This window comes from Dioscorea cayenensis, chromosome 6, assembly GCF_009730915.1.
Source record: "Dioscorea cayenensis subsp. rotundata cultivar TDr96_F1 chromosome 6, TDr96_F1_v2_PseudoChromosome.rev07_lg8_w22 25.fasta, whole genome shotgun sequence".
Taxonomy (NCBI): domain Eukaryota; kingdom Viridiplantae; phylum Streptophyta; class Magnoliopsida; order Dioscoreales; family Dioscoreaceae; genus Dioscorea; species Dioscorea cayenensis.
Genome location: NC_052476.1, coordinates 9,042,188 through 9,065,629, shown reverse-complemented (window position 1 = coordinate 9,065,629; position 23,442 = coordinate 9,042,188). Strand labels below are relative to the sequence as shown.

General features: G+C 35.5%; 2 protein-coding genes across 2 annotated transcripts; both read left to right on the top strand.

Moving 5' to 3' along the window:
- The first annotated feature begins 4,334 nt into the window (after positions 1 to 4,334).
- Positions 4,335 to 14,608, top strand: LOC120263520 (S-formylglutathione hydrolase). The gene is made up of 7 exons (XM_039271460.1): positions 4,335 to 4,545; positions 5,296 to 5,413; positions 6,131 to 6,178; positions 13,291 to 13,487; positions 13,591 to 13,689; positions 13,782 to 13,847; positions 14,205 to 14,608. Exons 1-7 carry the CDS (start codon positions 4,402 to 4,404, stop codon positions 14,385 to 14,387), a joined length of 855 nt encoding a protein of 284 aa, XP_039127394.1. The 5' UTR covers positions 4,335 to 4,401; the 3' UTR covers positions 14,388 to 14,608.
- Positions 14,609 to 17,603: 2,995 nt separating this feature from the next.
- LOC120263624 (eukaryotic translation initiation factor 3 subunit E) lies at positions 17,604 to 23,166 on the top strand. Its single transcript, XM_039271590.1, has 8 exons — positions 17,604 to 17,854; positions 17,942 to 18,096; positions 18,935 to 19,162; positions 19,267 to 19,388; positions 19,581 to 19,800; positions 21,634 to 21,776; positions 22,482 to 22,619; positions 22,853 to 23,166. Exons 1-8 carry the CDS (start codon positions 17,647 to 17,649, stop codon positions 22,953 to 22,955), a joined length of 1,317 nt encoding a protein of 438 aa, XP_039127524.1. The 5' UTR covers positions 17,604 to 17,646; the 3' UTR covers positions 22,956 to 23,166.
- The last annotated feature ends 276 nt before the right edge of the window (positions 23,167 to 23,442 follow it).

The following is a 23,442-nucleotide window of genomic DNA, read 5'->3' as shown; positions in this document are numbered from 1 at the left end:
ATATTTGTCATTCCTTGGTGTGTTAGGATGGTCTGATTGTCACACAATTGGAGTCTACTTCCTATTCCTAATGTCATTTTGAGCAACATGACGTGATAGTAAAGGCTTATGCGGTACAGGTTTGAATCATATCCCTTCTTAACCATGTCAGATGCTGGAGGGGAGCGATACAGGTTTGAATCCTGTCCCTTCTTAATCATGTCAGATGCTGGTGGGGGGGTGTTCTATCTTATCTTGAATCACTCTGGGCTCCAGCAATGCCTTTTGGGCTTAGTCACTCCTGGAAATCAAGCAACAGGATATATGTGGTCTCTTGATCACAGTCTGACCTGCTCTTGCCTATCTGCTTCTATCTTGCTCCCAGCCAGAATTCATCTAGAGTCTTCTAGTCGGCTAGAGAAAGGTGGCTTAGTCATGTCAAAATTCTATTATTATTATTATTATTATTATTATTATTATTATTATTATTATTATTATTATTATCAAGTACATTTGTTTATGAAGGGAGAAGCATCACTAATAACATTGTGGTAGCGAATTAACTTTTGAGTAACCTTCAAATGCGCAACTCTTTAAATCACGTCTTGAAGTTGATTTTTCAAAATCTTTTGATATGGTAGACTGGGAGTTCATGAGGAAGAACATCCGGGCTATAGGCTTTGGAAGCCACTGGATCAATTGGATTGATTCCATACTTATCGTTTCCAAGGCTAATATTCTAATTAATGGATCACTCTCATGTTTCATCTGCTATAAACAAGGACTTAGACAAGGCAACCATCTTTCTCCTATGTTATTTGTATTGATCATTGATGTGCCATATTCAGTCACACTTCTCACTTTTGACGTCCTCCTTGGGATCCCTCTTGACCCTTGGGGAAAAATATACCACTTATAGAACGCAGATGATCTCTTACTTATGTCTATAAGAGGGATGGAGGACAAGTGCATTTTCAAATTAATTTTATACATGTTTGAAGGTATTTGTGGCCTTGCAATTAATTTCCATAAAAAATTCTTATATTCTTCCAAATGGGACAATACACCAAACCTTGGTGCAGCTCTAACCCTTTCGTAGAGACTCCAATTTATCTTATTCAAGGGAAAGATTGACCTTAATCAACTCGGTGCTCTTGACTGTCCCAACTTACTAGATGTTAGTTTCACCTTGTCGGCTTGGGTAATCTAAGAAATTGACAAGATTCGCAGGGATTTCTTTTAGAGTACTAAAGACCCTAATTATCCTAAGTGTTGTTTTGTGGCTTAGAAGCGGGTGTGCAAAGCAAAGAATCAAGGAGGATGGGGCATCCTCAACCTTCAGGATTTCAACAGAACTCTATTGGGTAAATTATGGTGGAAGCTATCAAGGAACCTACCATGGTGCTGGTCCCCAGCTATTTCCTATAACTACCTCCATACTAGACCTAAAGGGCAACATTCTCTTGTTTTCCTCCAGAGGAAATCTTTCTTCTAGCGAGGAATACATAACTGTCTGGATGCCTTTAAGCAAGGGTTAGCTTCAAAGATTAAACATGGCAAATCCACATTTTCTTAGCATAACTAATGGTTAATGGGCAATACATCGAAGGATTTATGCCTAGGGCTCTCCCTCTTTTGGCCAAATTCAGACATTTTAGTATTTGAGTTCCAACTTATGCCGGCAAACATTATAGTGGTGCATGCTAACCTAAGGGAGCAACTAGCTGAGGGCAGGGACCATAAGGTATGGCGTTGGATGAGCAGTGGTATTTTCGCTGTTAAATCTTTCTATTAATTCCTTAACAATGGTGGCATTAGATGCCCTTTTCATAAGACCTTATGGAAAGATTCTTGCCCCAAGAAGATCAAAATCTTCAACTAGCTTGCCTGGGACAAAAACATCCTTATTGGGGTCAACCTGGCTAAAAGGAGATGTAATAGGATCTCCACGACTATTTGTGTCATATGTAATGCCTCTGAAGAGACAGTCGACCACCTCTTTATCAACTGCTCCTTTACAACCCGAATTGTGTACCACCATTGGCTTATACTCAACCTCCCCAGCATTCCAACCACCCTTAAAGCGGTCTAGTCCTCTTGAAGGGGCGAGTGTCATGGCAGTCTCTTTGGGGTTAGAAGAATTGTTGATTAGGGCTATAAGCTGGGATGTTTGGCTAGAACACAATAATTGTGTTTTCACTTATTCTGCATTACCATTTACTGTTATCAGTATCAAAAGGATCACATGCTCCTTGTCTAGATTCATGCAACTCCTAAGGGTGATAATGCAAATTGGGAGGAGTGCGTTATGAAGATCAAGCACAACCTCAACTTCATGACGTTCGAGGACAGGACCCCCGATGAATGGCGATCCCACCACCCTCTAACCTATCACCCATTGATCCCGATGCAGCTGCTTGAGTGGCTCTAGGCTTTCACCTAAGCCTTTCTCATTGTTTATGTTTTGTTTTTATTGATGGTGTTGTCACTGTTCCACCCATGGTGGATGTTTTTGTTCTCTCAGTGATGTTCTATGTGTGTACTAGTTTTTTTTTTCTCATATTATCTATAGTTCCGTTCATTCACTTTTTATGTTGTTATAGTCACCATTTTTGTTCTTAATAAATTGTGGGTTATCCATTTTATATAAAAAAATTACTACGTTGTTGGAAATAAGTCTTGCATGCTTGTAACAAATTGTAGGTTTGGATTTATTTTTTTCCTTTTTGAAGATGCACTTAATTTAGTAAATAATTATTTATTAGAAAACAAAAAAAAATTGACAATTTTTTAAGTATTTATTTAATAAAAGAACAGATTTTTTTTCCCGTGTTTCTCATAAAGGACTAGAAAAAATGGGCAAAAATAATTGTGAAAACAATAAATTAAGCACCTAAGCAATCCAAAGGGCTTTAGTTTTGGTATGTTTTTTTAAAAGACTTTGAACCAATATTTTCCAATTTTTTGAAAGAAAAATTACAGACAATTCAGTGATGAAAAATGTGTTTTAGAAAATCCTTTTTAAAAATGAATTGAAGGGAAAATTATTTATTTGATTAATCAATATTATTTTTTTAGAAAATAATTAACAACTATATTTTTTAAATAATTTGGCAGGATAAATTTTTAAGTGTTTAACTAATAAATGAGAGCCTATTTGGATTTTTCTAAATTTTTTTCTTGACAAAGTATTTAACCAATAGGTTCTCACTTACAAAAAGATGAAGTTACTATTCTTCTTGTTGAATGGTGATAATACAGATATGTTTTGGGAAAAAATTATTTTAAATAAAAAAATTAACAAATATTCTTGAAATGTGTTTTTTTAATCATAAATTAAACACTTTAACCTGCCAAAGGGTTTATAGCCTAGGTAGTCAGAACCGGACCGGACCTTTGAACCGGAGGAGGCCAAGGTTCAAGGGTCAAGAGGTCCAACCGCGGTCGAACCGGATTTAATAAATAAAAATATAAAATAAAATACATTAAATATTATATTAATTTTTAAATCAAATACACAACCTATATTAATTTTTAAATACAACCTATCAAACAAAAGTTACAAAACAAGTCTTGATTCCAATCATTCCACATTCAAAACACAACATTTAACAACATTTAATTAAACTAAATCCATATAAAAGTATAAAACACTAAATAAAATTAATCTCATCAAGTTTTTCTCAAACACTAAAATCAAATCCATAAAATTAAATCCATAGCTCATAATTCTCAACAAAAGATACATTTAGATAATACTATGCAATAAGCATGGTAAGAAAATTCACAATGCATAGTTTCATACACAAAAAGTTTTCCACATTGAAATGAATTCCACACATGGGTCATGGCCATGGCCCATTGGCATGTTTTTTTTTTTTAATTCACTGTTGAAACCGGATGAACCGGTCCGGTTCATGGTTGAACCGCCCGGTTCATCCGGTTCAACAACGGTTTTTCCTCTGCCCGGTTTTATAGGCTGAACCGGACCGGCCTAATACCCGGGTCCGGTTCAACCGGTCCAACCCAGTTCTGACTACCTAGTTTATAGCCACATTGACTCCACTTTTAAAAATAAATGTGACATTTAAGTATCTTGAATTCAAACCTAATTAAGCACAGTGGTGATAACCGATCTTTGATTGTGGGTCAGAGACTATAACTCGCACTCTTTGTCATCGAGTGATCATTTAGTTCTTGCCTTACCTTAGGAACACACCATTGGTACAATTTTTTTAACTAACAACGCTTGAGATATTTGAAAAAATATTAAAATAAATAACAATAATAATAATTAAAAAAAAACTGAAAGAAAATTTTACATAAGCTAAAATTAACTAGGGCCCCAGGGCCCTTCATCCCAAGCAAGAAATAGTACGAGAGAGAGAGAGTGAGACTGAGAGCAAGAGATCGAGAATCGGAATGGAGAAACCCAGCGAGATCAGCAGCAACAAGATGTTTGGGGGCTTCAATCGGAGATACAAGCACACCAGCTCCACCCTCGGCTGCTCCATGACCTTCTCCATCTACTTCCCCCCTTCGCTCACCTCCTCCCAGAAGCTCCCTGTAAGCCCTCTTCTTTTTTTCTCTCTCTCTCTCTCTTTTTAAGCGGTTGATTGTGTAATTCTTCTTGGATTATGGACTTCATGTTTTGATTGTGAAGATTTGAAGAGATACATATCTATATATTTTTTTCTCTCTCTTGCTGATTCTGATTTTGTATTTTATTGGTTGTTTTTGTGTGTGTATGGGTTTTTTTTTAAAGCTCAGTGGCATTGATTTTGGTTGGATTGTTGTTAATTTCTTTTTCTTTTTTTTTTTTGGGTGAATATGATGAATGCTGTTTTCATTTCATCTTATTGGACTAAACATTGTCAAGTAGTTCGATTTTTTAAGATCAGTGGCATTGATTTTGATGGCTTCATTTTGTTTATGAATCTAGAAAAATTGGATTGAAAAAAAGAAATAAAACATGTAGAAAAATGTTTATGGTTGGATTGCGGTTAAATCTTTTTTGGTGAATATGATGAATTCTATTTGGGTTCATCTTATTGGGCCAAACATTGTCAAGTAGTTCAAGTTTTTTTTTTTTCAAAGATCAGTAGCATTGATTTTGATAGCTTCATTTTGTTTATGAATCTAGAAAAATTAGATGCAAAAAAGAAAGAAAATGTAGAAGAATGTTTTCTTGAGTGAGATTAACTGAAGATTATAAATTGGATTGAAAAAAAAAGATATAACATGCTCTAGAAAATGAGATGACTGAGTTCCAGATGTATGTGATTTTTTTTTCTTCTTCTTGTTTTTACTTAATAGGTTCTGTACTGGTTGTCTGGCCTTACTTGCAATGATGAGAATTTCATTATCAAATCTGGTGCCCAAAGAGCTGCTGCTAGTGAGGGTGTTGCTCTTGTTGCTCCTGACACATCTCCGAGTAAGTTATTGGAATAACTACGTTACTGTAATTTACTTTTAAGTTTCTGAAATTGGCAATGCCCCATTTGCTGTATCAGAAATTACTCACTTTTCATTTTTATCTTTTCCCCACATGTTGTCCTGTACTATATTCTTTGCAAAAGATGGCATGTTGCTTCGACTGAGAATCTTGAAACTTTTCCCCTGCTTTTCGAAATTGAGCACCCAATTAGTTGTCATTGGACTATGAAACTTTGGACAAACTGTATGGGTTGGGATTTACTAATTTTAATTCATCTGAGATGTCATCTAGCCTATTGTGTCTTTCTCCTTTAGAAGCTTGTTTGACCTGATCAGCTACTTGTATGTGCTTGTGTTATAAATCCAAATTAATTATATTTCCATTGTTTGCTACTATAATGCCATTTTAATTGCTTTGGAGAAAGTTGGCACCCACATACATGGACAGAAGAGCTGAAGCTTCAAGATTATCTAGGACAATCTTGGCACAATGATAGTGTACCAGCCTTTCAAGTAGGTGGCAAGTTACATGAAATTCACAGTGCAACACCCAATTCTTGTTCTTATTACAATTTTTCTTAGCATTCTTGGTCAGAATACCGGCTCTATTGTTGCTTTGGAAATTCTTGATGGCCATTCAAAATTTGCATATCGTACAAGTAGTTGTATTAATGTGTAATGTCGGTGACCTTTTTCCTGGTATCAATTATGGCAGGAGGTCTTAATGTGGAAGGGGAGGCTGACAACTGGGATTTTGGTGTTGGTAAGAAATTACATTCCTTACCTATTTCTTGTAGAATTTTGGATGGTCTTCCATAAGCATCAATAAATTTGAATTTTTTTTGACTTCGATCCACTTATATTTTGCACACTAATTATAAAATATTCTTGGTCCTTTTTGAAAGTTTTAGAAATATAATGTTACTCTCTTTATTAGAGTAATTAATAGTCCTACGTTGGTTAACTTAGTGCCTGTGAATATGAATTTATAAGCCTAGGTTTTTATCTGATTAGCTTAAACTTTTGGTTTGAATCAAGTCCAAATAATATTTGGTTTAATTTGTATTTAATGCTATGTATTTGTTAGATTTTTTTATAAATAAATGATACGATGTTAAAATAAGCAGAATCATCAACAGAAAAGTCAGATTCTGGTGCACTTTGCTCATCTCAGTTTACAAAGTAACAGTAGTAATCAATAAACTTGGGTTTGTAAGTCTGGAAAGTCAATTGTTTTTCTCATTCTAAATGTGTCTTCTTTATTAGACTTGGATTTGAATAATATAATTGATATAAATCTTTGAGAAAAGGCATAGATCATGGTGATTCTTGTTTCCAGTTTTTGAAAGCTTGAAATTGTTGAGATAGTGTTTAGAAGGACCAGGAAGACATGGCTGCAAGGATTACAGAGATTGGGATATTTTTTATTTGGTTAAATGCGCTATGTTGTAGCTGGAGAAAATAAAAAAATAAAAAATGAAATCTTGAATTTGCACAGCTTCATCAGCCGAGGTGTATCCATTCCTTGGTGGAAGAGAGAAAGTTGAGGAGCGCAATGACCCTTAGTAGCAGTGCGCCCCCCCTTCTTCCTCCTCTGGGCTCTGGCCACCTGGTGAGCTCCATTGTGCGCGTTGTGTCCCGGTCCCTGCCAACAACCGTGAGGTGGTTCCGCGCTAACCTGTCCTTGCCCAAGGACGGGTAGGGGTGGCAAAACGGGTTAGCGGGTCGTGTTCGTGTCGGGTTGACCTGTGAATCTGACACGTTTAACCCTGACACGAACACGACACGTCTAAAACCCGTGGCGACACGACACAACACGTTTAACACGTTTAAGTCTTAAATAGGTTAATACGACCTGTTTATCTGTTTAAAACATGACACGTTTAACACGCCACACGATCACGACACGCGACACGTAATTTTTTTAATCAAAAACATTTTTTTAAAAAAATCCAAACTAACATTAAACATAAAAATACTTAAACATCATATTTGCCGTGAGAATAATTCAATTAATTTATCAAGTTTACTATCAGACACATTTACCTATTCATATTAAAGCGGGTTAACAGGTCATACGTGTCAACCCGTTTATGACCGAACGCTATTTAGCGTGTCATAAATGGGTCGACCCGTTTATGACACTAACCCGTTTAACCTAAACCCAAACCCTCCTAAGACCGTGTCGTGTCGTGTCGTGTAAACGTGTCTTGTCAAAAATTGCCACCCCTAAGGATGGGCCCCATCAATGCTCCACTGTCTGTGGCGGTGCGCCAGTGTCCCTCGGTTGGATGCGCTGGGGGTTGCGGGCACGGTGTTCCCCCTCGCTCAAGATATGGCACGCACGACCATGGTGAGTTCGGGTGGCTGCCGGCAAGCCACTCGGACCTCGGCCGAGGGTTGGGTGACACATCCACGTCGCGGCGGCATTGTCTGTCCTTCGACCATTCGGTTTGTTGAGTTGGCCCCACTGCCCACCGAGGTGGTGCCACGCTAACCCGCCCTTTTGCCAAGGGTGGGCCCCAACGGTGCTTTGCTGACCACGGTCCACGGCCGCGTGGTGGCGCATCGATGTTCCTCTCGGTTGGGTGCGTTGGAGGCCGCGCGTGGCGCTCTCCTTCGCTCGGGACATGGCGTGCACGGCCATGGTGTGTCCGAGCGGCTGCTGGTGAACCACTTGGACCTCAGCTGGGGTTGAGCGACGCTGCCGTCCTCGCGGTGGCGCCGCCAGTCCTAGGAGTGGAGCCTACAACGTAATTTGACTAAACACGGGGGAAACTTACCAGGTCTAGACGATCAGCTAAGGAGTTCCAATAGCTTGGAATGATCTCAAAAAATCATGTTAAGGAAATTCAACATTCGATGTTGGATGTTGTGGATACTAGTATTGATGTGCTAATTATGAATATCCGACTTGTTCTGCACAACATCGGCCACTTCCCCATAGTCAGTGAAAACATGCCCAACTTCCATTTGCCGTTCCTCTGCAAGAGTGAGAGTCATCTCCAATGCCATTGCTTCAGCTTGAAGGCTAGAATTTGTCCAAATTTGGAAATACCCTGCAAGGTGAATCCTCCTGTCAGTGGATATAAACATAAAGCCAATACCACCGACCATCACAACAGAAGTCCAGGAAACATCTATGAAGAGAGATAATTAGAAAAGAAAGGAGAGTTTAGGTTAGCAAGAGACTTACCTATCTGGTTTGTCAGCCTTGATCAGTACTCTTGAACATGCTCCAAAGCACGGAGAGCAATGTTATTGAGATCTGGCTACAAACCTCTAAAGACAAGATCACATTTGGTTTTCCAGATTCATAAATTTGGAATTATATTTCAAAATCCAGTCTTCGTTACAAATATCCTTACCAAAATCAAATTTGGTATTCAGAAGTCTCTCAAGAGAGTCCCTAGACATCCCCTGTGTTGGGACATTTAAGTCGAAGATGGTCAAGGCTTTCCAAGTGCAAGCCACAAAGTAAGCAATTGGAGGAAAAGTGCCAGATTAATCAAGTGAAGAAAGTCAAAGGTTTGAACCCTCCCGTGGATCATCAACCAGGAAAAGAATCTCACCCTAGGGGTAACCTAGAGTTGCCAAAGTTTATGCCAACCTTGCCAATAGAAAATCCATGTCCCTAAGGTTGAAAAAATTATAAACTAAAGAAAATAGTAGGTAGCGTTTGGTTTGTAGAATGGGAATGAGAATGAGTAGAATAGGAATGGTAATGAGAATTTGTGGTAATGGGAATGGGAAAAAACACCATGTTTGGTTGGAAATATAATTCATTGGGAATGGAAAAAGAAAAATGAGGGGTAGTTTTACTGGTGGGCACAAATTTTTTTTTTTGTAACGTTGTGGTCACAAATTTTTTTTTTTGTAACAACGTTGTGGCCACAAATTTTTTTTTGTAATGTTGTGGCCACAAAACTGTTCTCCGGTTGCATTGATGGCCACAAATGTTTTTTTTGTAACGTTGTGGCCAAATGTTTCATCATTATAACGATGTGGCAACAAAGGTTTCCTACGTGGATCGTTATAATGATGAAACATTTGTGGCCACAACGTTACAAGAAATATATTTTTATTAATATCATTAATTAACAATTAATTAACTATAATCTATAACTAATTACTAATTTAAATATATTTTTAAATGAATATATTATGAACCATAATAATTACTTTTTAACTATTAATATTAATTAATGTCCAAATTTATTGTTAATATTATAATAAACAATTAATTAACTAATATAAATAACTAATTATAATTTGGTTGATATAAAAAAAAGTGGGTTAAAGCAAGGGTAGTATTGTCATTTCATTGTCAAGAAATCAAGAATCCCCTCAAAATTCAAGTGCATGTGATTCCTTCTCCATAACTTTCTCACTCCTTCATCATACCTTCCTCACTCCCATTAGTCCATTACTCCACATCTAAACAAGTATTTACACAATATAATTAATGACTCCCATTCCACTCCTTCAAACCAAACACCTCCTTAGTCAATGAAGAAAGTCTGGCCAACCTTAAGTCCTTGATACCCAAGTCTCCCTCAGTTTTGTTGAGAGTGGAAATGTTCCGTCTAACAAGCTGGATGCCCCGACTATTGCCACCCTTGACCCAAAGCGAATCCCTCAGTAGTTTGGAAATCAGATCAAGAATATGATCAAGTAAATAGTAGGATGCCAAGTCATATATAGGAATTAAAAGAATAGAACTATTAATCAAAGTAAGCCTGCTAGCTTTGGATAGATAATTATGATCTAATCTGGCAATTGTCTTGGAAACTCGAGAAAGGCTGGAAATAGGAAAGTCTAAGCCTTTTAGGAGCAACAAACACTTAAAGATAAGTAAGGGGAAATTCACCCCTTTTGAAATTCAAGATGTTGGTGGTGCTATAAGCTAGCCTCTTATTGATCTAGCTGGGAAAATATATAGTAGATTTGCTGGAATTGGAAATTTGGCCAGTAAGATGAGCATAGATATCAAGGCAAAGCTTACATTTTCTAGCAGATTTACGATTGGCCCTAGTAACAAGATTTAGGTCATTTGCGTACATGAGATGATTGAAATTGAGAGCTAGATTAGGATTGAAACTAGGGACTAGATCTAGAGATAAATGCTTTATTCAGTATAACCGTGAGATTTTGAGAAGCAAAAATGAACATATAAAGGGATAAATGGACTCCTTGTCTGATTCCTCTGGCAGAGGAAATCCAATTAGAAGGTTGACCGTTGATAAGGAAGGAAAAACGGTTTGAGGAGAGGCATGTCTTGACCCAAGAAATCCAAAGAGTTGGGAAACCCATGTTAGAAAAGATGGCAATATTCCACCTAAGGGTATCATAAGCTTTCTCTATATCAGTTTTGATTAACATCTTGGGGCGCCCTTAGTTTCATTTTCTATAGAGTGGACAACCTCTTGGATAGCTAAAATATTGTCCATAGGGCTACGACTAGCAATGAAACCACAGTGCTTTCTACCTATTATATTTGGGAGGATGTATTTAAGTCTATTAGCCATTATTTTGGTAATAATTTTATAACAGACGTTGCATAAAGAAATAGGGCAATAATCAGCAACCATCTTAGGCTTATCATGTTGTTGGATCAAAGCCACATAGGTGTTACCCCAAGATTTTGGCAAAGAAGAAGTGCAAAAGAAATGTTTAACTGCCTCAAATAAATGGTTACCAATGTCATGCCAAAAGAAATGATAAAAATCCGCATTCAGACCATCAGGACCCGACTCTTACCGTAGAGGAAAAAGCAAAGAGTTTTATACACCTCTGCCTTAGTCACAAGTTTAAGAAGCGAAACATAGTCATACTTAGAAATATGATTATGATCAGAATTTAAAGCCACCAGAAGGTCTTTGAAAGAGGAGTGATGACAGTTGGACCACAAATTCAGATAAAAATCCAAAAAACAATGCTCAATTTGAGCCTTATCAATGTGGGCATTACCCTGAGTGTCAGTGATATAGGAAATTGTCCACAAATCCAAATAAAAATCCAGAAAACAATGCTCAATTTGAGCCCAGTCAATATGGACATCACCCTAAGTGTCAGTGATATGGGAAATAAGGCTTTATGCCTATGGATATGGACACTGTTGTGAAAAAACTGGAATTAAGGTCCCCATTTTGGACCCACATCAGTCTAGCATGTTGAGCCCATTTCAGAGAATTCTGACGGAGTATGGCATTATGTCTATTGTGCAAAGCTCTAAGATGAGAAGGGTCATAGGTCTGGGAGTTATCAAGGATGTCTGCATTTTCAAGGGCTTCAATTTTACGTCCGGTTTCTAAAATATCCCTATCTAAAAGGTGCATTCCGGAAGATCTCCAGGAGATAAGTCTAGACCTAGTGTGGGCAACTAAATGAGAGAAGGCATGCAAAGGGTTCGAATTGGCTTTAGAATTCCAGACTTGGTTGACAATGCGGTGACATTCAGGGTGGTCCATCCAATAGTTATCAAATTGAAAGATTATACTCTTAGTAATATCGCGAAAGAGAGCAACAAGTGAAAGTGGAGCATGATCAAAGGAAATTCTAGAAAGGTGAGAATTCTAATACAAACCAAAATTAGAAGTCCAGAGAGCATTGGCTAAGCAATGGTCAAGACGGGCCTAGCGACAAGCCAGACCCGCTTGAGCGTTGGACCACATAAACTTTGGACTGACAAAACCAATATCCAACTAGTTATTACGATCAATGAACTCAGAAAAAAGTTTAGCCTTACGAGATTGGGATTTTGATACAAGGAAGGTAATTTGTAGGGAAAAACCTTTAGGATGTGATGACAACAAATGATGTTGGTTGATTAGGATCAAATGAAATTTAGTTTGGGAAGCTTTCTTTCATTAGTCATATTCTTTAAATTCAGAGCTTAATTGGGATCCGGTCTTTGCGGTATTCAATAAGTTCTGAGGGTCTTTGGCTCAAATATTTGCCTTGACGATTAAGTGTTTTCTCTAGTCATTTCTTCCATATTTTATGGTTCAACTACATGAAAATATTTTATGCTGGTCATCATAAACTGAATGAATACAGCAAACCATATATGAACTTAATTGCTACGGTAAGTCCAGAAAAGCCAGTTTATTTCTGTTTTTTTGCTTGGGACTTCGTCTCCAGATGATGGACCCCAACTTATGTAAGTTCAGAGAGCCCGTATTTTGTCTTTTGTTTGCCAATCATTGTCTTTTCCTTTTTTTTTTCTTAAAGATTGGGCCCAAGGCGTGGTTTTATTTACAAAAACTAAGTGACCTCACATATGCTTGAGATTATGCCAATAAATAGTGTATGAAGGGTGTAGAGTATCATAAACAGCTTCTGAAAATGGTTTTTAGTGGTCCGAGGGTTTGGTGTGACCTAGGAAGTAGGTGGTTGATAACTTCTTGAAGTCCAAAGCTTTCTCTTTATGAGCATTGAAATATGGGGTTTTGGTCCCAAACTGGTTAGTTCTGTTTAGTGTAATTCATGCTCATATACCCTTAAGTGTGTTTAACCATCGTTTGGCATAACCTGCTTTATGTAGGGTAGTACACTTATTTGCCTGGTAATGAAGTTCTCCACACTCAATTTTTTGAATTGAGTGTCAAGTGAGGTGTGAAGTAGGTGGTTGGGTGGATTTTTTTGGTTAAACTGACATTTCAATCTTTTTAAAAGCTGTGGCAAAGAATTTTAGAACTGAAGGTGCCAAAGGAATTTGCACAGGGATTGTGGACTTGGATCAATTATTGAACGATTCTAACAACTAGAAACAGCTTAGATCCTCAACCCCTGAATACACTTCAGATTAACTGAATATCTCTTTAAGAAGATATTTTCTCGTATTTAATTGATTTCTAACTTCTGCTTGTCTAGGTGCTGGATTTTATTTAAATGCTACACAGGAGAAATGGAAAAACTGGCGCATGTATGACTATGTCATAAACGAACTACCAAAAGTTTTGGCTGAAAATTTCGAGCAGCTTGACACATCAAGAGCATCCATTTCTGGGCATTCAATGGGTGGGCATGGGGCCTTGACCATTTACCTCAAAAACCCTGACAAGTACAAGGTAGCTAATTATGAATATGGAATTATGTGTTGATTTAGTATCCCACACTACCAAAATTTCTGCGAGCATGCCTTTTACTGTTATTATTGCCTCTTTTTTTTAGTCTGTTTCTGCTTTTGCACCGATTATCAATCCGATAAACTGCCCTTGGGGTCAAAAAGCCTTTTCAAACTACTTGGGTAGCAATAAGCCTGACTGGGAGGTAATTCTTTTTCATTTTGGTTTTTCTCTTACTAGTCCTAAATCCTGTTGTATCAATTAAAGCAATTAATTGAAGCTTGTAATTATTTCCAGGAATATGATGCCACTTGCTTGGTTGAAAAGGGCAAAAAAGTTTCAACTACAATTTTGATTGATCAGGTACAGAAACTACATTCATTGAGTTTGTACCTTGGCAGTTAGTGTCTTCTTTATTTTAGTTGCAAGGATTTGAAATTTATAATAAATCTATTTTTCTGACAAAATTGGCATTCGACTTGGTATCAAATCACACTCTAGATTATCTCAAGAAAATCTATTCCCTAGTAAACTTCCATGTTTGGCTTGTAGTTGCTGCCATGGTGCAGGTGCATGACCATGCTCCAATCATGCACCGATAGCCATCATTATTGAGTATTTTTACTGCTATTTTGCTTGGGATTACTTTTACTTTTTTTTTTTACTTGCATGTTGTCTATGGTTTTCCAAGTTTCTGACCATTGATGTCGGCGCTGACAGGGAGAGGATGACAAGTTCCTCCATGATCAGCTCTTGCCTAAGAACTTTGAGGAAGCCTGCAAGAAGCAAGGTGTTCCTCTGGTTTTGCGACTGCAACCCGGCTATGATCATTCTTACTTTTTCATTGCAACCTTCATCGAAGATCACATCCGTCATCATGCGCAAGCTCTGAAGTCTCCATGAACTGTGCTTCGATTCTTACTAGTAGCCTTTGAATCAGAACTGTCCCAGCGATCGTATTAAGTGTTCGTGCATACCGTGTTATTTGCACTAGTTAAATGTTAAACCCTCTGTTTTGGCCCATAAAAACTGAGGAGCCTGTTCATAGTTGATTTGCATGATGAGGATTGGTGGATGTTCTTGGCAATGTTTCAATTGTAGTTCTTTGTGTTTGTTTGTTTGTCTGTTTTGTTGTTTTTCCAGGAAATTGGTAGCAAAAAAGCATGCTATTTACAGCGGAAATAATATTCATATATTACTTTGATTAAGTGAACCTATCCCATTAGCTTATAATATTTGTTCAGGGTAATTTGAACAAATTGGAACTAATGTTATTGGAACTAATACACTAGATTATTGTTACTTATATTCTAAATATTGATATTTAAAAATTTATTAAAGAAATATTAATGATTGTTTGTAAGAAATACTTGAGAGCCCGATTTGGATTGCGGAATATGAATGGGAAAAAGGGGAATGAGAAGAAGGGAGGAATGTGAATAAGAATAGAGGAAGAGAGGATAATGTTGAAGGTGTTTTGGTTGGAGAGAATGAGAGTTAGGTATATGAAAAAGTAAGAGAGAGATAGGATGAAAATTATATTTATAAGCTTTTGTATAAGTAAAATCATTTGTAGTATAAAATAATGAATTATGTTTAATAATAAATATTTAACATTATTTATTATTAAATATTTAGAATATAATTATTTATTTTAATTTAATATAGTTAAATAATTAAAATTAATATAATTTTCACATATTTAATTAATATATTTAACAATAATAATTATTAATAATAATAGTTAAAAATAAAGATATTTAAATTATTTTATTATGTTAATCAATACGTATATATGTTACTATAATTTAAATTTTTAATTTAAATTATTATAATTAATTATTTAAAGTAATATTTTTTTATTAACATATAATTAATTAATAAAAAAAAAAAAATTCACTTATAAAAAATAATTTAAATATGATTATTTATAATTATTATTTTTTTATTTTTTTTATAATTAAATCTATTAATTAATTATATTAAACTTTTAAATATTAATTAAATATAAATAGAGGGGTAATATGGGTATTTCCATGCTAGGGGGTGCAAGTGATTCCCACTCCCAAGAATATATATTGGCATGTTCAGTGGGCAGGCTAAGGAGTATAATAACTTTTTATTAGATGATCTACTTTATTTTACCCATACATAATAACTAATTTTATGGGGAGTAGAATAAAAAGAAAATTAATTTTTTTTCCTTTTTATTTAGGGGTTGTTTGGTATTGTTGTCAACCTCTGCTTTTTTGTTTGTTTTTTTTTCAATTTCATGTTTTGGAAATAAAACTGGCATAACATGTTTGGCACATTATTTTTATTTTCAAAAAATTTAGCAATAATTCTTATATTTCAAAAAAACAGGAAACAACATTTTTATATTTTCAAATTATTTAGAAACATTTTTAAAACTCTTATTTCCACCATGAAGCCCCTCATCTTCTACTCCTCTCTCTCTCTCTCTCTCTCCTTTTAATTTTTAATTTATATGTTTTTTAAAAAATATCATTTTTTTACAAATTAATACCAATAGTCTAAAAAAATACTTTTAAGAAAAACTATTTATATAAATTAATTATTTGGCCATGATATCTTACAAATTGGGATAAAAATAATGAATTTGAAAAAAATTATAAAAAAAGGGGCATAATAATTTTGTGGTAGCTAAAAGTATTTTTATTTTTATTTTTTGAAAATACACAATAGTTAGTGTATGCAAGCATGCTTTCATTTTAAAAAAATTGATAACAAAACAAAAACAAAATAAAAGTGAAACAAAAATAAAAATGATACCAAATGACCCCTAAGTTTCTCATTTCACTGTTTCCTCTTTCTTTCAATATTTAGGCTTGGGACAAGAAATTTGAGATAGGTCTAAAAGAATCTTTTTAATATATATATATATATATACACTCCCAAGTTTGGGAGTAAATGATAAAAGTAGTTTTGTTTATTTACATGCAATTCATATAATATTTTGCCATTATTTTAGTGCGCATTTAACATAAGAATAAAATATAAGTTTATCATGTCAATTTTCTTTTTCTAATTTAATTTAGTTTTTTATATTTTATCTGCCCTTAACCAACGTTATTCATCAAATGTAACAGGTGATGTATGCGCAAGAGTATCAGAAGAAGTGGTTTGATAAAAGTTATAGTTATCAAATTACCAAAAACACGGAGGAGTTTTTTTTGTAAATTGATCAAATTCAAGGAGTTATTTGTAAAAAATCATTTTTCCAATAAAGAGGAGAGAAACCCAAACCCTAGCGAGCTCTCTTCTTCACATGCCAATGGCAACCCACAATCTCATGCCACACATCGCGCGGCACTTAGACCACCATTAAACAAAGCAAAAATAAAACAAAAGAAAAAACAAAATCGATACCAAACGACCCCCGAGTTTCTCATTTTACTGTTTTCCAATTTCTTTCAATATTTAGGCTTAGGGGCGAGAGGTCTAAGATAGGTCTAAAAGTTTTTTTTTAAATGACTGTTTAGAGTAGTTTTGTTTATTTACATACAATTCATATTATATTATTTTAGTGCGCATTTTTTTATAATCGAATCTAGTTTTTTTATATCTTATCTGCTTTTAACCTATTTTATTTATCAAATGTAACATGTGACGTATGCCCAAGAGTATCACATGGAGTGGTTTAATAAAAAGTTAGAAGATAAATACTCTATTTAGTCCCTCTAATATAGTCAATCTACTCCTTTTAGTCCCTCTAATGAGATTTGTCCTTAGGAGTCTCTGTATTTTAATTTTTGAGAAATATAAGTCTCTCTCTAATATAATTTGTCCCTAGGATGTTCTATGAGAACTTATATTTCTCAAAAATTAAAATACAAAAACCCTCATAGGGACAAATCATATTAGAGGGATTAAAAGGGCAGAATGACTATATTAGAAGGACTAAATAAGGTATTCTACCAAATTAAAATCATCAAATTACCAAAAATGGATGGTTTTTTTTGTAAATCGATCAAATTACCAAAATAGTAGGGTTTTGTTTTTGTTTTTTTTTAAATTGATCAAATTTCAGGGAGTTATTTGTAAAAATACCCTTTTCTAATAAAAAGGAGTTATTCATAAAGAAGGGGATTCGAAGAGGAGAGAAACCCTAACCCTAGCGAGCTCTCTCCTCAGCGCGCCAATGGCAACCCACGATCTCACGTCGCGCATCGCGCCGCACTTGGACCGCCACTTGGTCTTTCCGATGCTCGAATTCCTCCAGGACCGGCAGCTCTACGATGATGGTGAGATCCTCAAGGCCAAAATCGAGCTTCTCAGCCAGACCAACATGGTAGACTACGCTATGGATATCCACAAGACCCTATACCACACTGAAGACGTTCCTCAAGGTAATTGGCTTCATATTGTTTCCTTTTTGGATTTATCTTGGTTTTTTTAGGGTTATGATGTGTTTTTTGGGGCTGGATTTGGTGTAGACATGGTGGATCGGAGGGTGGAGGTGGTGGCTAGGCTGAAATCTCTGGAGGAGGCTGCAGCACCGCTTATTTCGTTCCTACAGAATGCGACATTGGTGCAGGAGCTCAGGCCGGATAAGCAGTACAATCTCCAGATGCTACAAGATCGGTTTCAGGTCTGTGGTTTTACTTTTTATGGTTTCCCTCTTTTAAATATCTGTGTTTTCATTAAATATTTGGTCTTATGATGGCACTCAGCTTGAAAAAATCATAACTTTGATGATAGTTGTAGCAATTGTACTTCTGGGACGTGATTGTGAGCTTTTGTAGAGACAATTTTGGATATTTTTCAAATTGATTTGGGTGCCTTTAGCGTGAGATTAAAGATTTTTTGCAGAGGTGGTTTGGATCTATCTTGTTGTTTTAGCACCCAGATAGAGGATTTGCCGACTGTTGGACAATCCTTTGCTAGAAAAGTTATGAACTAAGTAGTTAGTCACTTCCCGGATGGAAGTACAGCTTCCTTGTTACAGTAACTAGGTCATTGTCAGTATTTTCAATTTTTTTCTGGAAGTGTGATGTTGACCATAATGGAGTGGAGCTATGCAAAAGATGTTCACTTCTTATTCTTTTGTTATTTATGTAGCACGCTATTTATCAATTTATATTGCATTTGTGTTATTTTAGATGTTCAATTGCTAGATTCAAACTGAAATCATCGCTTTGATATGCCCTATAATATGTACTGCACTTTCATTTAACTCTGTAAGTGATCAATGAACTTCTGTTTGAAAATATATGCTTGCATTGAGGAATTAGCTGTTTGGAAGTGATTATTTGATTCTCATTTCTATCACATTGTCAACTGCTCCTGTGGTTAAAGACCAGAGGTGAAGCTAGATTCATATTATGCAATATTCCTGCACAGGGATGACATCTTAATTTTGTAAAGATGAATATTTGCTATCCAAAGCCACTGGAGGCTTCAACAATGTATTATCTTTCTGTGAACAGATTGGACCTGATCAGATTGAGGCTTTGTATCAGTATGCCAAGTTCCAATTTGAGTGTGGAAATTATTCTGGTGCGGCTGACTATTTGTATCAGTATCGTGCTTTGTGCACTAACAATGACAGAGGTTTGAGTGCATTATGGGGCAAGCTTGCAGCTGAAATTTTAATGCAGAATTGGGATGTTGCCCTAGAGGAACTTAATCACTTGAAAGATATAATTGATTCAAAGGTACAATCTTGGTTTTTGTCTCTGTTGAAATTTTATTTGCAACCTTGATTTGTCTTAATGTTTTCTCATTTTATTTTTGTGGGAATGTTGGTCCGGGTATGCAGAACTTTGCATCTCCTTTAAATCAGCTGCAGAACAGGATTTGGTTGATGCATTGGAGCCTTTTCATATTCTTTAACCATGAGAATGGAAGGAATGGAATCATCGATCTGTTTTTTCAAGATAGGTTTGTCTTTAAACTCGAAGGGGAAAAGAAAAAAAAAATCTTCGTTTTCCTCTATCTTTGTTCCAGTTAAATAATGAAATTGCACTAGCCTTGACTTTTTTTTAAAAAAAGTCTTGCTTGTGTTACTTGATTATTGCACTGTTTTACTGTCCTTTCTCAGCTTAATCTATTACTGTTTTGTCTTGTTCGCAGATATCTGAATGCTATTCAGACAAATGCGCATCACCTTTTGCGTTATGTTGCAACTGCTGTCATTGTTAACAAAAGGCGAAGAAATATGCTCAAGGAATTGATCAAAGTTATTCAGCAGGAACTGCATTCTTACAAAGATCCTATAACAGAATTTCTAGAATCCCTGTATATTAATTATGACTTTGAAGGAGCGCAGAAGAAATTGAAAGAATGTGAACAGGTAAGTGATCAAACTGAATTAGCCTGTATCTAATTTTAGATCCTTCACCAGGGTCAGTATGTTTGTCTATCTGTTGTCCAGTAAATTTTAGGAGCATTATCATATTGGCGTATATCATACAGTTAAAATAAGTTGAAAGATAAACATTTATAATTCTTGGAATATAAGCTAGATATAATCTCTTGTAATTAGCAGACTGTCCTTGCATTGTAATTAACTCTTGACAAGGGGATGAGAGAAATAGTCATTGTGACACATGATTGATAGTTGAAACATGTTTAACAGAAAATTGATAGAATAAGCAGCTACCCAGAATACTAAATATTTTGATGGTATTTCCTGGAGTGATAATAACCACTACTTCAAGAATCTTGATAGGATCCCCAATCTATTGAAGTTTGGAATATGCATCTCAAGCAATAAGATGAACCTAGCTAGAGCCATGCGTCCAATAGAACATTGACCTTTTCTGTCAGCTTTTTATTTTGAATTGTACACACAATGCCTGTGCTGTTGTTGCTATATTGGTCATTAGGGCCACTACTATTTGTGTTGTACTCCAAGGATTTGTACTGCTAGCCCACATGAACCTATCCGGTTGAATGGATTCTGTGATGATTGAACTGCCATCTTCCCCCTGGTGTGTTGAAATACATATGCAAAAACTATAATAATAATAATAATAATAATAGTAATAACAACAACAACAACATCTTGCTTGGTGGGGTGCTGTTAAGAAATGTGTCTATAGTCTTGCAATAACACAGAGATGGCTCAGTAGCATACCATGAAAGAGGACATGAATGGAGTCTGATAAATAGGGGAGCAATTAGTTAGAAAGGAAAAATAGGGAATGTATTAAAGGTTTCTTTGTGGATCGTGGGAAAAAACTGAAGTCTAACTAGTAAATGACACTTTGGAGTAGTATGAGGTGGTATAGTTGAGACAGTCTGTTATGTTTTGTGAACATGGCAATGAATTACAATGCTTATAATTAGAGTAAGAAATAGTATCTTTATATACATATTTATTTGGCACATTTTAATGTTTGCTGCCACTTTCTATAAGTGGCATATTTGATTTCTCTCTTAAAAATCAGATATTAAGTAAATGACTACGTGCAATCAACAATATCAGCCTTGTTTTTGGTTTTCATATTTCAGACAGTTAAAAAAGAAAAGCTATCTTCTGATCTGAATGATTCAAAATCACATTAGTTCTGTGACAGTTTATTATTTCATTATGATATAGCAGTATCTAAGATTTCAAGTTCCCTGTGGCCTAATTTCTTCTTTCAATTGTCTTGTTGTTAGCTTGTCCTCGGAGGATCATTCTGTAGGTTCATTATGTCTTGATAATCAATAATAATAATTTGGTTCCATCCAATGAAAGTTGGTTGTTGAAACAGTCACTTGTGATCTACTGTTTTTTTTAGTTCTGGGTCGATAAAGAGTTCACCTGGATTTCCCTATGGAATGTGTAGATATTCTAAAGATGCTTCTGGTCATATTATCTGTTGTTAAAAAAAAATTGTATTTCATCCCCTTATAATCAGCCATAAGGTGAGATTGCGGGATCCTTCAAACGGATGTATGTTGTCACTGTCAAATTATAGGCAATAATACGTAAATCTTGATACTACTGGATATGAACAACGATATAATTGGCAAATTGACAAATTTTTTTGTAGCCCCTTTTTTTAATTAAATGAAGCACATTATATATGAATTCAGGAATCTTAATGTTGTTCCCTTTAATTTTTCACATAATTATTTCTTTTTCTCAATGTAATGAGGTTCAGGTTGATATATTGCACGTTTTACTTGCGTGTAGGTTATATTGAATGACCCTTTTCTTGGCAAACGTGTGGAAGATGGTAACTTTGCTACTGTGCCTTTGAGGGATGAGTTCCTTGAGAATGCTCGCCTCTTTATTTTTGAGACTTACTGCCGTATTCATAGGTGCATTGATATCAGGTGTGTAATTTATTTTTGGCACATTTAGAGGAAACTTCCAATTTTATTTTCAAACGGATTTGCTGAATTCAACCAACTAGTGACACGGCTATAGATCTGGCAAGGGTTGAGCCGTTGCACATCTTTCCTGCTATCTGTTGCGTGCTAGTTGTATCATAAGATTTATGACAATGCCTTCTCTTACTGTAAAAATTGGAATTCCTCTCATTACTTTTTGCAATAATGCCCTCCAATTTGGGTAAAAATTTCTAACTATTGAAAGAATGTGGTTTGTTAGATATGTTGGGAGTTACATAAACTTGTGTTATAAGAATATTATTTGATTTGAGAATTATCAAATGACATTGAGGACCTGAAGGAAACACTTTTTTCCTTGACTACAATATATGCACATAAGTAATAGCAGGATCTTTTCTGAATTGATCTAGAAAGGAAATCATTGTCGGGGTGGCACTGGTCATGAAAGATGTTAACTTTTTCACTCCCTTGTGAAAGTATGCCACAAAGCCTACCTTCTACTTATCATGTCAACATTTCATGAGAGTTGATGAGACACTTTCCCTCCAAGTGGGAAGTAGTTTCTCCAAAGACAAAGAAAGGAAAAGAATAATAGATCATGTGGCTAAAAGTTCAATTATAAACTTTCTTCTATTTTCAAGCTTATTTATTATATCACTACTTATTTCAACTTGTGCTTTGTAATAGCCTGCTTGCAGAAGAGTTGAGCATGACCTATGATGATGCCGAAAGATGGATCATGAATCTGGTTAGAAGCTCAAAGCTTGATGCTAAGATTGACTCTGTTGCAGGGACTGTTATTATGGAGTCAACTCACCTCAATGTGTAAGTTTAGTTCCCAGTTAATGCATACATATTGATCTTAAAAACATCGTTGCAAGAGCATCACGTTGTTGTGTGCCTTTAATCGTACCTTTGAGCTTTGGCATTACTTAAGAAAGCTGAGGTTGCCAGTGGAAAAACTCGAGTTCATGCACTTCACATCTTAATATTCTCGCACTGATTTGTATCATCTTGTTTATATGATGTATGATATATGTTATTGTGCCTTTCTACAGATATGAGCAGATCATAGAAAGCATGAAGAACCTTGATATGAGGACTCGATTGCTAGCAAAGAATGTTTTGGAGCCAGCTCAAGTCATACAAACGGCTCGGTAGAGATCGAAACAAGTTTTGAATTGTGATTTTGGAGCTTGTATTTTAGTTCTTCAGGCTATAAAAGATTGAAATTTAGTTTTGCAAATCGGCCGAAGCTTCACCTTTGCTTAATTTTTAGTATTTATTTTGTATCAGTTCAGAACATTTGTTATTGAGTTTTTTTTTTTTTTTAAAAAAAAGCAAGATACCTTGTGGAACTTGTGATTGCTTACCCAGTTATCCATACAAAATCATATGAAGTTAGGTTTCAGATTTTTGGGGATGGCCTTTTGAGTCTGCATGGGGAAAATTGCATGTGTATACCTATAATTTATGATTATTACTCTTTTGGGGGTTCTTGTAAAGGTAGATCTTTTCGGTGAGTGCTAGTGTTCATTATATATTTAAAAATTTCAACTTAAAATTATTTGTTTAAGTGATTTAAGTTTTTACCATTTGAACTAGTATCTATTATTAGAATTAGTATCTAGTATAGTAGTATCTACGG